Raw genomic sequence first — 13,292 nt, forward strand, 5'->3', positions numbered from 1 at the left:
GTGTCCGTCCTGCCCCGAGCGGGGTCAGCTCCGCTCCTCCATCCCCTGAGCCCCGGAGCGGGGTCAGCTCCGCTCCTCATCCCCTCCGTGTCCGTCTGCTCCGAGTGGGTCAGCTCCGCTCCTCCATCCCCTGAGCCCCGAGCGGGGTCAGCTCCGCTCTCCCATCCCCTGAGCCCCGGAGCGGTTCCCGCCGCTGGCCCTGAGGGAGCCTCCCCGCTGAGCTCCGCCACAAACCGCGCTCCTGCCGGCCGAGGGAGGGACCCTGCGGGCCCGGCCCTGCCCTCCCTCCGTCCCTTCCTTCCCTCCGGCCCTTCCCTCAGTTCCGTCGCTGCTCTCCCTCCCTTCCCTCCCTCGGCTCCATCCCCTCCCTCAGCTCCGCCCGTTCCCGCCCCCGCTCCCGCCATCGCCATTAGAGGGCCGCGGCCGTTACCGAGCGGGGCGGCGAGAGCGGCTCCAGCGCCGAACGGAGCTCCCCGGAGCGGTTTCATCGCCGAGCAGAGGAGCTCCCTCGGGGCGGTTTCATCGCGGAGAGAAGGGGCACGGAGCGGCTCCATCGCCCAGCGGAGCTCCCCGGAGCGGCTCCATCGCCCAGCGGAGCTCCCCGGAGCGGCTCCATGGCCGGGCGGAGCTCCCCGGAGCGGCTCCATCGCCGAGCGGAGCTCCCCGGAGCGGCTCCATCGCCGGGCGGAGCTCCCGGAGCGGCTCCATCGCCGGGCGGAGCTCCCGGAGCGGCTCCATCGCCCGGCGGAGCTCCCCGGGGCGGCTCCATCGCCGAGCGAGCTCCCGGAGTGGCTCCATCGCTGAGCAGACCTCCTGGAGCGGCTCCATGGCCCAGCAGAGCTTCCCGGAGCGGCTCCATGGCGGAGTGGAGCTCTCGGAGCGGCTCCATCGCCCAGCGGAGCTCCCCGGAGCGGCTCTATCGCCGGGCGGAGGGGCCCGGAGCGGCTCCATGGCCGAGCGGAGCTCCCGGAGCGGCTCCATCGCCCAGCGGAGCTCCCCGGAGCGGCTCCATCGCCGAGCGGAGCTCCCCGGAGCGGCTCCATGGCCGGGCGGAGCTCCCCGGAGCAGCTCCATCGCCGAGCGGAGCTCCCCGGAGTGGCTCCATCGCTGAGCAGACCTCCCGGAGCGGCTCCATCGCCGAGCGGAGCTCCCCGGAGCGGCTCCATCGCCGGGCGGAGCTCCCGGAGCGGCTCCATCGCCGGCGGAGCTCCCCGGAGCGGCTCCATCGCCGGGCGGAGCTCCCGGAGCGGCTCCATCGCCCAGCGGAGCTCCCCGGAGCGGCTCCATGGCCGGGCGGAGGGGCCCGGAGCGGCTCCATGGCCGGGCGGAGCTCCCGGAGCGGCTCCATCGCCGGGCGGAGCTCCCCGGAGCGGCTCCATCGCCGGGCGGAGCTCTCGGGAGGGCCCAGGCGGGCGCTGAGGGGCCCGGCCCGGTGAGCGCCGCCCTCCCGGGACACCGCGGGGTCGGGGCCGCTTTTCTCCTGCTGCAGCTCGGGGCTGTCGCTGGGACCGCAGGGTTCGGGTGCGGATCCTTTCCCGTCCCTCGTGCAGGGCCCGCAGCCGTCCATGGCCGTGCCCGGAGCTGCTGGGACAGCTGGAGCTGGCGCTTCTCGCTCCGGCCCCACTGCCCGGGCGGTGCGGTGCAGAACAGGTAAATGCTCCTGGCCTGAAGCTTTGACAGAGTTAAAGGGATGGAGATTTACTCGTGGCAATGGAATCGAATGATAGAGGGGGATATAGAATCATGAAATACACTGAGAGTATTGGAAGGGACCCTCAAGGATCCAAACTCCTGGCTCTGGTTTCTGCTGCTTTCTTGAAGTTTGGTGTTATAATTCCCAGCACAGGTTCCAATTGTAAACGTCTTGATTGAAGTGATGCCTGTACTGGTCTTGAAACATCTCTGAGATGGAGGCAGAGTGTGAAAGTTGAGTGAGAATTGCTGTGGATTTCTTACAGGGCAAGGCTGGCACTGAATTCCTCTGACAGGAAGGAGCAGGGGCAGCCCTGGCTGTGCCTCGGTCCTGCAGGAGGGAGCAGCAGGACCTGGCAGCTCCTTCCTTGGGGCTTTGCCCTTGGACCGGGCTGCCACAGCCCCTTCCCAACGCCAAATCCACCTTTGGATTCCTTCACAGGAGAATGGGGTGGGATTGTGCTCTGACGCAGTTATTTATCCACCTACACACTGATGGCTGCGGGGCAGGTAAAGCCAGCATTTCCCAGCTTCCTGCTGCTTGTTTTTCCCCTGGAAAACTTCTTTGTTCTCTGCTCAACTCTGTGGTGTCTTCTGTGTCCTTTCTGTTGTGCTCCCAGTCTGTTCAACCCAGCCTGCAGGTGGAAATCCATCAGTAAATGAACATTTCCTCCGTGCTGCTGCCGGTTTGCGCCTTTTCCTTTGTGCTGCAGGGTGACAGGGAAACTGCTGCAGGGTGACATCGGTACTTCTGTGGGGCTACAGTTGGCAACAGCTGCAGGTGAAATCCATTCAGGTAACGAAACTGTGCTGCGCGGTGCAGCGTACTTTGTGCTGCGGGGTGACAGGGAAATCTGCTGCAGGGTGACAGGGAAACTGCTGCAGGGTGACAGGGAATCTGTGCTGCAGGGTGACAGGGAAACTGCTGCAGGGTGACAGGGAAACTGTGCTGTAGGGTGACAGGGAACTGTGCTGCAGGGTGACAGGGAATCTGTAGGGTGACAGGGAAACTGTGCTGCAGGGTGACAGGGAAACTGCTGCAGGGTGACAGGGAATCTGTGCTGCAGGGTGACAGGGAAACTGCTGCAGGGTGACAGGGCAGCTGTGCTGCAGGGTGACAGGGAACTGTGCTGCAGGGTGACAGGGAATCTGCTGCAGGGTGACAGGGACACTGCTGCAGGGTGACAGGGAAACTGTGCTGCAGGGTGACAGGGAAACTGCTGCAGGGTGACAGGGAAACTGTGCTGCAGGGTGACAGGGAAACTGTGCTGCAGGGTGACAGGGAAACTGTGCTGCAGGGTGACAGGGAAACTGCTGCAGGGTGACAGGGAATCTGTGCTGCAGGGTGACAGGGAAACTGTGCTGCAGGGTGACAGGGAAACTGCTGCAGGGTGACAGGGAAACTGTGCTGCAGGGTGACAGGGACACTGTGCTGCAGGGTGACAGGGAACTGTGCTGCAGGGTGACAGGGGAACTGTGCTGCAGGGTGACAGGGATCTGTGCTGCAGGGTGACAGGGAAACTGTGCTGCAGGTGACAGGAAACTGTGCTGCGGGGTGAAGGACTAGGGACAACTGCTGCAGGGTGACAGGGAAACTGTGCTGCAGAATTTAAGGAACGTGGTGGTGCCCTGGAGCACAAAAAGCAGCTCTGCTGAGTGCACTGGATGAACCCGACGGCCGCATTTCAGAGGAATCCCATCCCCTGGTGGCGGAGCTGGGAAACCCGAACTGAGTGAGTGGGTGAGCTGAAGGAGCTGCGTTGGCTCCTCAGGAGGAGAAGATGAACGAGCTGCAGCTGTGGCTCCACCCGGACCTGTGGGGATCCATCCTGGGCTGGAGGAGGTGCTGCAGGGTTTGTGGTGTGCAGGTGCACAGGAGCCACAGCCGGCTCACAAACTCAACCAGCAGCGTCTGCACTCTGGGCTGCTCCTGCTGAACCCCAGCACCCGATCCTGTGCTGGCCCTGATGCCACTGGTGCTGTCATGGCACCAGGAACGCTCCTCTGGCACAGCTCTGCAATTCCTGCTGTGCATTCACCAGGCCAGAGTGCAGCAGCTGTGCAGGAAATCCCTTCCTGATGAAAACCTCCCGCAGCAATCCAGCATTATTTTATTATTTTCAATATACTGGGTTGTTAAATCTCTACACTTGTTCTGTTTCTGTACCCTTCCTTTTGTGCATTGCATGGATTTCCTGTGAACTCGAGTCCTGATCCACTTCAGGTGAGGGGAGCTGAGCTTTGCCTCCATCCACAGCTGGGGAATTCAGTCCTCAACATCCTCCTGGAATTCTCTCCCAACTTCTGCCCTGCTGAGCTTCTCCCATAATTCTTGGCAGTTTTGAATTATTTTGCATAATTTTGCATTAAATGACACTGATTCCTTAAATTCCATTCCTTCTGTGTTTTTGGTGCTGCCCCTGCCCAACCAGATGCATTCTCTCTTTTCATCAAATTACCTCTCTCTTTCCTCAATTTTTACGTGACATTCAAAATCTGGAATTTATCGATGCTGGGTTTATTATATCAACAAGATAAAATTTTTACGAACTTTATTTTAAATCTACAGAACAAAACAAAGTCTATGATACAAAATGAGATCAGATAGAAGCAAACAGCAGCCGTGGGCTGGAATTTGCTTCCTCTCCTCATGTCTCAGCTACACTGCCCGCAGGGACACCGAGTTCCTCCAGTCCTTTCACAGGCAGGACCTTGGGGTTGGTGGCCACAGTTTTGGTGGTGTTCTGGGTTTTAAAAATGCCAATTAATCTGTCTGCAATCTCAAACATGTTGTTGCGCAGGCTGATGATGATGAACTGGGCGTTTTTGGTTTGCTCCTGAAACAGAAGGGATTTGTGTTAGTGCCCAGATTCCCAAAATCCCCTCTGTCCTGCTGGGGCACACAGAGCCACGTCTGAACTGCAGCTGCAGGCAGGGAACCCCCAAGGGCTTCCCGATCTGTCAGTTAATAATAACTCTCAATATTCAGAGTTATTGTTTGATTACCTGAATAATAATAATAATAATAATAATAATAATAATAATAATAATAATAATAATAATAATGATGTTTGATTACCTGAACTGGAGCCGTGTTAAAGGGGTTGCTTTGATTAAATATGCTGAGGGCAGAAGTTTTAAAGGCATTTAAATTTTTTAAAAAATTAAATTAATTAATTAATAAAAATTAAAAAATAAATTAAATTAATTTAATTAATTAATTAAAAAAATTAATTACTGCCAGATCAAAGACACTGATGGGAATGACATGGAAGTGTAAATCCCAGGAACGTTGGGAGATCACAAGCTGGGATCCACAGAGACATCAGTCCCAGCTGAAGCTGATGGGTTTGGGGACTCTGTGTGATCCAGTGAAACTGCAGAGCCCAGAGCTCAGACCTGCCAGGAATTCTGTGGCTGCTCTGTCCCTCTGGGGGAGGAGGGCTGGGCCCTGGACTCACGTAGATGTAAAAGGCCACGATGGAAACGTTCTTGAAGTCGAGGGCGGCGTCGATCTCGTCCATGAAGTACAGGGGGGTGGGTTTGTAGTGGTGCAGGGCGAACACCAGCGCCAGCGAGCTCAGCGTCTTCTCCCCTCCCGACAGATTGAAGATTTTCTTCCAGCTCTTCTTGGGAGGCCTCACGCTGCAACAGAGCGGGGTGGGGTGTGAGGATGCTGCTCCTGCCTGCTGAGCCTCAGTGCCTTTCCCAGCTCAGGGATCTGCACTGGCAGCATTCCTGCACAGAACGAAGTCATCTGGGAATTAAAGAAGTGCTGGGAAAGGAGTTCAAAGCTTTCCAACTGCTTTAACTCCTGATTTTTCCAGGAGAAAGAAATTAATCTTTCTTTCTCCTGGTTTCTGTCACTGTTTGCCCACATTGAGCCTTTCTTGGTTCACCCATTGTCGGATCTCAAGATCTCAGTCCTGAGGTGTCACCGAGAGCACCCTTGGGGGGCTCGGGAGTCCTGGAATGTTCCAGAAGTGTCTGGTGGCTGGACTTTGACCCTACACAGGAGACGACACCTGTATGAGGACAGGAGGGTTTCACCGGGGTGAATGGTGAAGGGATTGGTTAATTAGAGGGTGAGACACAGGGTTTAGGATTTCTGTACAGGGGGGTTTAGAGAAGTAAGATGGAGGAATTGGGGCGTGTCCTGTCCTTCTTCTTCTTCTTCTTCTCCTCCATCTTCTGTGGTGATGGTGGCACTTTGGGATTGGTCATTACTGAAAGTGCACCGAGTTATAAGAATAAATGGTATTGGGGAAAAATGATAAATATTGTACACGTAACAATGGGTATAAAGATAGGTGACTGTCCGGAGGGCAGACAGTGTGCTCATGGCTGGCTGCTGAGCAGAGCTCTGTCGGGCTGAAAGAAAATCTTTTAGATAAACAATTAATAAACATAAAAACCGAAAGAAGAACTGAAGCCTCTTCTCGTCCTTTGATACGCGGGCTGCCCCAAGGCCACCCCGGGCCTTTCCAGGCCCCTCAAACAGCAGAGAAATCCGGACAACCCATGATCCATTTACTTTAAAAACAGGTTGGAAAAAGGACTATGATGATGAAAAATGAATGGAATATAAAGTATTTTAAAAACCTGAACATGATTCCCTCGGAGAAGGGATCCAGACTGTCCACAAGCTCCAGCTCAGCATCCCCTCCCAGCGTCAGCATCTGGTAGTTCTCCTTCAGCTTGTTGGTGATGACATTGAACCCCGCCATGAATTCGTTCAGCCTCTGCTTCCTCAGCTGCTCAAAGGCCTCTCTGAATTTGTCCCTCTCGCTGGTGATGTTGTCCAGCTCCTCCACCTGCTTCAGGTACTGCTCCTCCTGCAGGGGAAGTGTCCAAAGCCAAGGGCACTCAGAGCAGCTGCAGTTTAACCCAAACACTTTTCCTACCATTTGAACATTGCTTCTCCCCAGCCTGGCTAACTGCCCTGAAACAAAACCCCCAAATTCTCTCTTTTCCCATCTCTGCTGCTGAGGGAAAACAAAAAACCAAACCTGTGTCAAAATAAAAAATACTTCATCTATTGAATGGTTCACTATTACTGATGTGAGGAGGGAAAAAAATCCAGTACTGTGTGTGTCTGTCTTGGCTGGGAAGACTTGATTCTGTTAAAATAAACATTCCCAGGAGAATCTTGGAATTGCTTAGGTTGGAAAAGACTTGAAGATCACCCAGGATGTTGTCACCCGACATTGATGGTGTGGTGAGACAGAGTAAGGATCCATCCTGAACTAGGTGAAGTGTCTGGGAGAGGTGAAGGGTCTGTGGAGCTAAAGCTGAAGGAGAGGCCGCGTTCCAGAGACAGCAAGGAGACAGAGAAAGAAAAACAGAAAAACCACGAGGTCCCGATAAAGAAGAATTAGTGCTAAGTGTCATGCAAGATGAATATGTATGAACTTATTGTGAAACTGTATGCATATGCATTTGGAAGGGGGACAAAAGGAGGTCTGAAATCTCCAGGGGCACGCATGCCCTTTTGGGGAGTCTTGCATCCGGCGCGTGTTGTAATAAAGCATACCGGGCTTTACAACTTTTATAAAGTTGTGAGGTTTCTTCTTTTCTCCACAAAACAGTGGGAAACAAAAGGCACACGAAGCTCCTGGAAACAGCTTGCACTGTGGCTAAGGATGAGCTGCTGATAGCAGGAACAGCAAATTCCTGGCTTCCCAAAGGAAGGAGGGGATCAGGGCTGTTCCCCCTGGGGCTGGGCTGTCCCATCCTCCCCGGGGCTGTCCCATCCCCTGGGGCTGGGCTGTCCCGTCCCCCCGGGGCTGTCCCGTCCCCTGGGGCTGGGCTGTTCCCCTCAGGGCTGTCCCCAGGGATGCCCGGGGTTGGGCTGTTCCCCTCAGGGCTGTCCCGTTCCCCCTGGGGCTGTCCCATCCCCTGGGGTTGTCCCGTTCCCCCCGGGGTTGGGCTGTTCCCCTGGGGCTGGGCTGTTCCCCTCAGGGCTGTCCCGTTCCCCCTGGGGCTGGGCTGTTCCCCTCAGGGCTGTCCCACCCCCTGGGGCTGTCCCGTTCCCCTCAGGGCTGTCCCATCCCCTGGAGCTGGGCTGTTCCCCTCAGGGCTGTCCCATCCCCTGGGGCTGTCCCGTTCCCCTCAGGGCTGTCCCATCCCCTGGGGCTGGGCTGTTCCCCTCAGGGCTGTCCCGTTCCCCTCAGGGCTGTCCCGTCCCCTGGGGCTGGGCTGTTCCCCTCAGGGCTGTCCCGTCCCCTGGGGCTGGGCTGTTCCCCTCAGGGCTGTCCCGTCCCCTGGGGCTGGGCTGTTCCCCCTGGGGCTGGGCTGTTCCCCTCAGGGCTGTCCCATCCCCTGGGGCTGGGCTGTTCCCCTCAGGGCTGTCCCGTTCCCCCTGGGGCTGTCCCATCCCCTGGGGCTGGGCTGTTCCCCTCAGGGCTGTCCCGTTCCCCTCAGGGCTGTCCCGTTCCCCCTGGGGCTGGGCTGTTCCCCTCAGGGCTGTCCCGTTCCCCTGGGGCTGGGCTGTTCCCCTCAGGGCTGTCCCGTTCCCCTCAGGGCTGTCCCGTCCCCTGGGGCTGGGCTGTTCCCCTCAGGGCTGTCCCGTCCCCTGGAGCTGGGCTGTTCCCCTCAGGGCTGTCCCGTTCCCCTCAGGGCTGTCCCGTCCCCTGGGGCTGGGCTGTTCCCCTCAGGGCTGTCCCGTTCCCCTCAGAGCTGTTCCCCGGGTGTCCCCTGGGGCTGGGCTGGGTGTTCCCCTCAGGGCTGTCCCGTTCCCCTGGGGCTGGGCTGTTCCCCTCAGGGCTGTCCCGTTCCCCTGGGGCTGGGCTGTTCCCCTCAGGGCTGTCCCGTTCCCTGGGCTGGGTTCCTCAGGTGTCCTCCTGGGCTGTTCCCCTCAGGGCTGTCCCATCCCCTGGGGCTGGGCTGTTCCCCTCAGGGCTGTCCCATCCCCTGGGGCTGGGCTGTTCCCCTCAGGGCTGTCCCGTCCCCTGGGGCTGGGCTGTTCCCCTCAGGGCTGTCCCTGTCCCATCCCCCGGGGCTGTCCCGTTCCCCTCAGGGCTGGGCTGTCCCCGTTCCCCTCGGGGCTGTCCCATCCCGTCCCCCCCCGGCCGTACCTTCCTCCGGTACTCGGCGATGGCGCCGAGGTTGGGGCGGAGCTGGTGCCGCTGCGCCTCCAGCAGCGCGATTCTCTTGCTGAGCCCGTCGGGCTCCTGCAGCGCCTCCAGCTCCTCCTCGCTCAGCAGCCGCAGCTCCTCGGGGGCCTCGCCCTCGATGGCGTGCAGGGCCAGCTTGGACATCTGCAAGCACAGGGAGGCAGCTTTAACACACCCGGAGCTGCTTCCAACACCAGCTCTGGGTCACTACAGGGACATTTCTCATCTCCAAATGCTCCAAGATTCTTCCCACAGGTCCCTTTAAAATAGGGAGTCAAAAAGAGAATAAATTCCCTTTATGCTACCCTGCCTGTACAGCAATAAGCTGGGATCTGAAGAGGAATTTCTGCTTTCCATGGGGGTGTTACTGAGTTCATGGTGTGGCCCCTGAAGGGCCCCAGGGCAGCCTGGGACAGTGCAAGGTGTCCCTGAGGAACATCCTCATCTGGAGGTGCCTCCCAAGCCAGACCATTCCACAATTCCCTGATTTAAGGCTTTGGAACAAAAGCATTTCTGACCTCTTTCTGCCAGTATTTCAGCTTTCCCTGGTGGGTGGAAATGTGGTTGTCAATCTGGTCAATTTTCAGCTTGATGCTCAGAGCTTCACTCTGAAGGGCATGCTCAGCATCTTGAATAGTTTTCATCTCCTGGAGTAAATTCTTCTGCTCCTCCTGCACTGCTGGCAAAGCTTCCTGAATAGAAAAATGGCAAATACCCCCAAAAAGGGCATTAATCAATTACCTATAAAAGTCTACCCCTTTTTTGGGTGAAAAGTCTGTTTTCACTTAATTTATTCACAGCTATGGATGGAAACAAATAAATATTCTTAGATTTATAGCTGATCCCTGAATTCTGGAATGACTGAGAAAATGCTGCAATTGGTATTTTCATTCCAGATCTGGATCAAACAGGTCCTACACTCATTTTTAGCTAATTAGAGAAATACATCAAATCTTGGATGTATTTGAAAGCATTTCAGCCATCCTGGTTTCCCCTACATCAAATCTTGGATGTATTTGAAAGCATTTCAGCCATCCTGGTTTTCCCTACATCAAATCTTGGATGTATCTGAAAGCATTTCAGCCATCCTGGTTTTCCCTCTCTCACAGAAATCTAGATGGGAAACTAAAATCCCACATAACTGGGAAAGTTTTACGTTTAACAAAGTTTTTATGTGTAAGAAAAATTTTATGCTTAAGAAACCCAGCAATTTGTTTGGGGAGAGCTGGTGTTTTAAAATACTGGAATTTCAGAGCTGAGTTTTTCATTCCTGGTGCACGTCAGTGTCATTGTAAAAGTGCTGGTTTTGTATTCTGCACTTTTTGTCCAAGGAGAATTATCTCTGCTGCAGAAAAATGAGTTTATTCAGATTTTAAGAATTGCATTCATGGATTTAGGGGGACACAAGTCAAAGACAGCTCAGGTGGCAGCTGATGAGTGTTTGCTGAACTGGGTCAGGATAATTTCATCAGGTGAGTATAAAAGATGCCAATACCCCATTGCCAGGGCCTGGCTGCTCTGCAGAGAGAATGGGATATCTGATATTTGGCCCTGTCCCTGATTTCCCTGGAGCCCAGGGAAATCCCAGCACTCACCTCAGCCTGCTTGCACTCGTTCATCACCTGGGTGGCTTTGTCCTCCAGCGCTGTCATCTCTTCTGTCAGTGTGACCATCTCCTTCTCGTTCTCCTCCATCTCCTTCTCCGTGTGCTGCAGAGCCTCCTCGCACTTCCTCAGGTTCCTGCCGGGGACAGGGGGCTCTGTGACCTCCAGGAATCACCCCAGGAGCACAGCAAGGTGCAGAGGGGGGCATATGTGGCCCGAAGTTTAGAGTCCGGCTGCTGAGGGCGAAAGGCCGACGCCCCTCTGCAATTCCTGGCCAGCGCCCTTCGGCGTCTGAGGGCCTCGGGCTGTGCTGGCTGCGGACTGGCTCACACCGCTGGTATAGGGGAGGAACGGAGCTGACCATTTCCCGGGGGTTAAACATCGGTTTATTGAAGGTGTAGCGGGATCCAACGTGGGGAAACCAACCGGGAAAAAGTTTTTTCATAGGGGGTGAAACAGGATTATAAAGGAGGGGTGCAGAGGGGGGTGTACGTGGCCCGAAGTTTAAAGTCTGACTAGCTGAGGGCGAAAGGCCGACACCCCTCTGCAATTCCTGGCCAGCTCCCCTCAGCGTCTGAGGGCCTCGGGCTGTGCTGGCTGCGGACTGGCTCACACTGCTGGTATAGGGGAGGAACGGAGCTGACCATTTCCCGGGGGTTAAACATCGGTTTATTGAAGGTGTAGCGGGATCCAAACACGGGGAAACCAACCGGGAAAAAGTTTTTTCATAGGGGGTGAAACAGGATTATAAAGGAGGGGTGCAGAGGGGGGCATATGTGGCCCGAAGTTTAGAGTCCGGCTGCTGAGGGCGAAAGGCCGACGCCCCTCTGCAATTCCTGGCCAGGACCCCTCAGCGTCTGAGGGCCTCGGGCTGTGCTGGCTGTGCCTGGCTCACACCGCTGGTATAGGGGAGGAACGGAGCTGACCATTTCCCGGGGGTTAAACATTGGTTTATTGAAGGTGTTGCGGGATCCAACATGGGGAAACCAACCGGGAAAAAGTTTTTCATAGGGGTGAAACAGGATTATAAAGGAGGGGTGCAGAGGGGGGCATATGTGGCCCGAAGTTTAGAGTCCGGCTGCTGAGGGCGAAAGGCCGACGCCCCTCTGCAATTCCTGGCCAGCTCCCTTCGGCGTCTGAGGGCCTCGGGCTGTGCTGGCTGCGGGCTGGCTCACACCGCTGGTATAGGGGAGGAACGGAGCTGACCATTTCCCGGGGGTTAAACATCGGTTTATTGAAGGTGTTGCAGGATCCAAACGCGGGGAAACCAACCGGGAAAAAGTTTCTCCATAGGGGGTGAAACAGGATTATAAAGGAGGGGTGCAGAGGGGGGCATATGTGGCCCGAAGTTTAGAGTCCGGCTGCTGAGGGCGAAAGGCCGACGCCCCTCTGCAATTCCTGGCCAGGACCCCTCAGCGTCTGAGGGCCTCGGGCTGTGCCTCACACCGCTGGTATAGGGGAGGAACGGAGCTGACCATTTCCCGGGGGTTAAACATCGGTTTATTGAAGGTGTTGCGGGATCCAAACACCGGGAAACCAACCGGGAAAAAGTCTCTCCATAGGGGGTGAAACAGGATTATAAAGGAGGGGGGTGGGTACAGGCGGAACCAATCGGGAAAGGTGAGGGGATGAACTTCACAGAACTGACACTCCATGGAGACCAATAATCAAAAGGTAAAGGAGGTGTCCTGGGACCCCAGCCAGCCACCATCTCCAGAGAGGAGAAGGTTCTCGAAACCTGGGAGGAGGAAGGGAGTGATTGACTGGACCCAGGGAGGAAACAACTTTCACTTATAAGGGAAACCAGGGGAGGAGCAATTACACATCGGCAACTATGAATAGCGGTTACTATGGCAACTTAGCTGACAGGCTAGCAGTGGCGGGAAAAACTGGGGGAACGAAACCATTTTACACATAATAGGGGAGAACAATACATAAATTGGGGGAATAACACAAGAAACTTAACAACACACTACAACAGCAAGGCAACAAGGAGGAGCTGCCTCAGGCACCAGCTGCCCACTCCAGAGGGACCCCAGGAAAACAGAGTTATCTTCCTCAGCAGCCAGGCCTCACTAAATGGCTTCGTTTCTTCCTTCACAGTTTGGAATCTCTATGGAGTGGTGAGCTCCCATAAAAAATACATCCCATTTTATTTCCTGACAGAACAGCTCCTAATAAAATCAGTCCCTTCAGATCTGAACTGCTCCAGCACATCCAATCAAGTGCTGTTTTGGACTTTATCCTGAATATTGCAGTTTAGGCAATATTAAAGAAATCATTCAGGCAAACACTAGAGAAATGCTGATTAAGTGTGACACTTAAACCATTACAAAGTACAAAATTTGACCTCCCTTTCCCTCCCTGAGCCCCAGTTAGCACAGCCCAGCCTGAGGCTGCCCTGTACCTGTCTGCAGTCCTGGCTGCCACCTGGGCCTTGGTGATGGCTGAGGAACATTCATCCATCTCTTTATCAATCTGATCAATTTTGTCCTGCTGGGCCTTCAGTTTCTGGTTGTGGGTGTCCATGATGAGCTGGTGCAGCCGTTTCACCTCCTCCTCCATCCTGCCGGCCCTCTCAGCCACGCGCTCATGCACTGTGTGAGGAGGGGATCTCTCAAATCAGGATTCCCTCACGCACACAGACTGCTCCAGTGCAGGAGGGGAGCCTCAGAGCTTACCCCAAGCTCATTCTTGGCATTTAATCAATGAGAAGCTGCTCAAAAGGTAAATTTTAAGAAGTGGCCACCAGCATTTCCCAGGAGCTGGTGTGAATGTGTGGTTATCACTGCACAAAAGGGAGCTGTTCCCACACACAAGACAGGGATTTATTTTAAAGATCATGGCAGAGCCTGGTTAGAAAGCAAAAACCTTCACTTGC

General features: G+C 55.5%; 1 protein-coding gene and 1 long non-coding RNA gene across 3 annotated transcripts in view; one reads left to right on the plus strand and one right to left on the minus strand.

The window, feature by feature from the left end:
* Positions 1–2,552: 2,552 nt before the first annotated feature.
* Positions 2,553–4,086, plus strand: LOC135451630 (uncharacterized). Its single transcript, XR_010441384.1, has 2 exons — positions 2,553–3,224; positions 3,275–4,086. It is a non-coding gene; the product is annotated as an uncharacterized LOC135451630 (long non-coding RNA).
* Positions 4,087–4,229: 143 nt separating this feature from the next.
* The window catches only part of SMC4 (structural maintenance of chromosomes 4), a 37,032-nt gene continuing 27,969 nt past the window's right edge, over positions 4,230–13,292 (minus strand). The window contains exons 18-24 of one of the 2 annotated variants that reach the window (XM_064720997.1): positions 12,819–13,008; positions 10,403–10,547; positions 9,326–9,499; positions 8,769–8,951; positions 6,295–6,527; positions 5,154–5,337; positions 4,230–4,529 (exon numbers count right to left, since the gene is read on the minus strand). In XM_064720997.1, coding sequence (XP_064577067.1) covers positions 4,341–4,529; positions 5,154–5,337; positions 6,295–6,527; positions 8,769–8,951; positions 9,326–9,499; positions 10,403–10,547; positions 12,819–13,008 — 1,298 coding nt within the window. In that variant the 3' untranslated portion in view covers positions 4,230–4,340. The remainder of the gene's footprint in view (positions 4,530–5,153; positions 5,338–6,294; positions 6,528–8,768; positions 8,952–9,325; positions 9,500–10,402; positions 10,548–12,818; positions 13,009–13,292) is intronic. The other variant, XM_064720995.1, reaches the window with a different exon arrangement.

This window comes from Zonotrichia leucophrys, chromosome 9 (assembly GCF_028769735.1).
Source record: "Zonotrichia leucophrys gambelii isolate GWCS_2022_RI chromosome 9, RI_Zleu_2.0, whole genome shotgun sequence".
NCBI lineage: Eukaryota > Metazoa > Chordata > Aves > Passeriformes > Passerellidae > Zonotrichia > Zonotrichia leucophrys.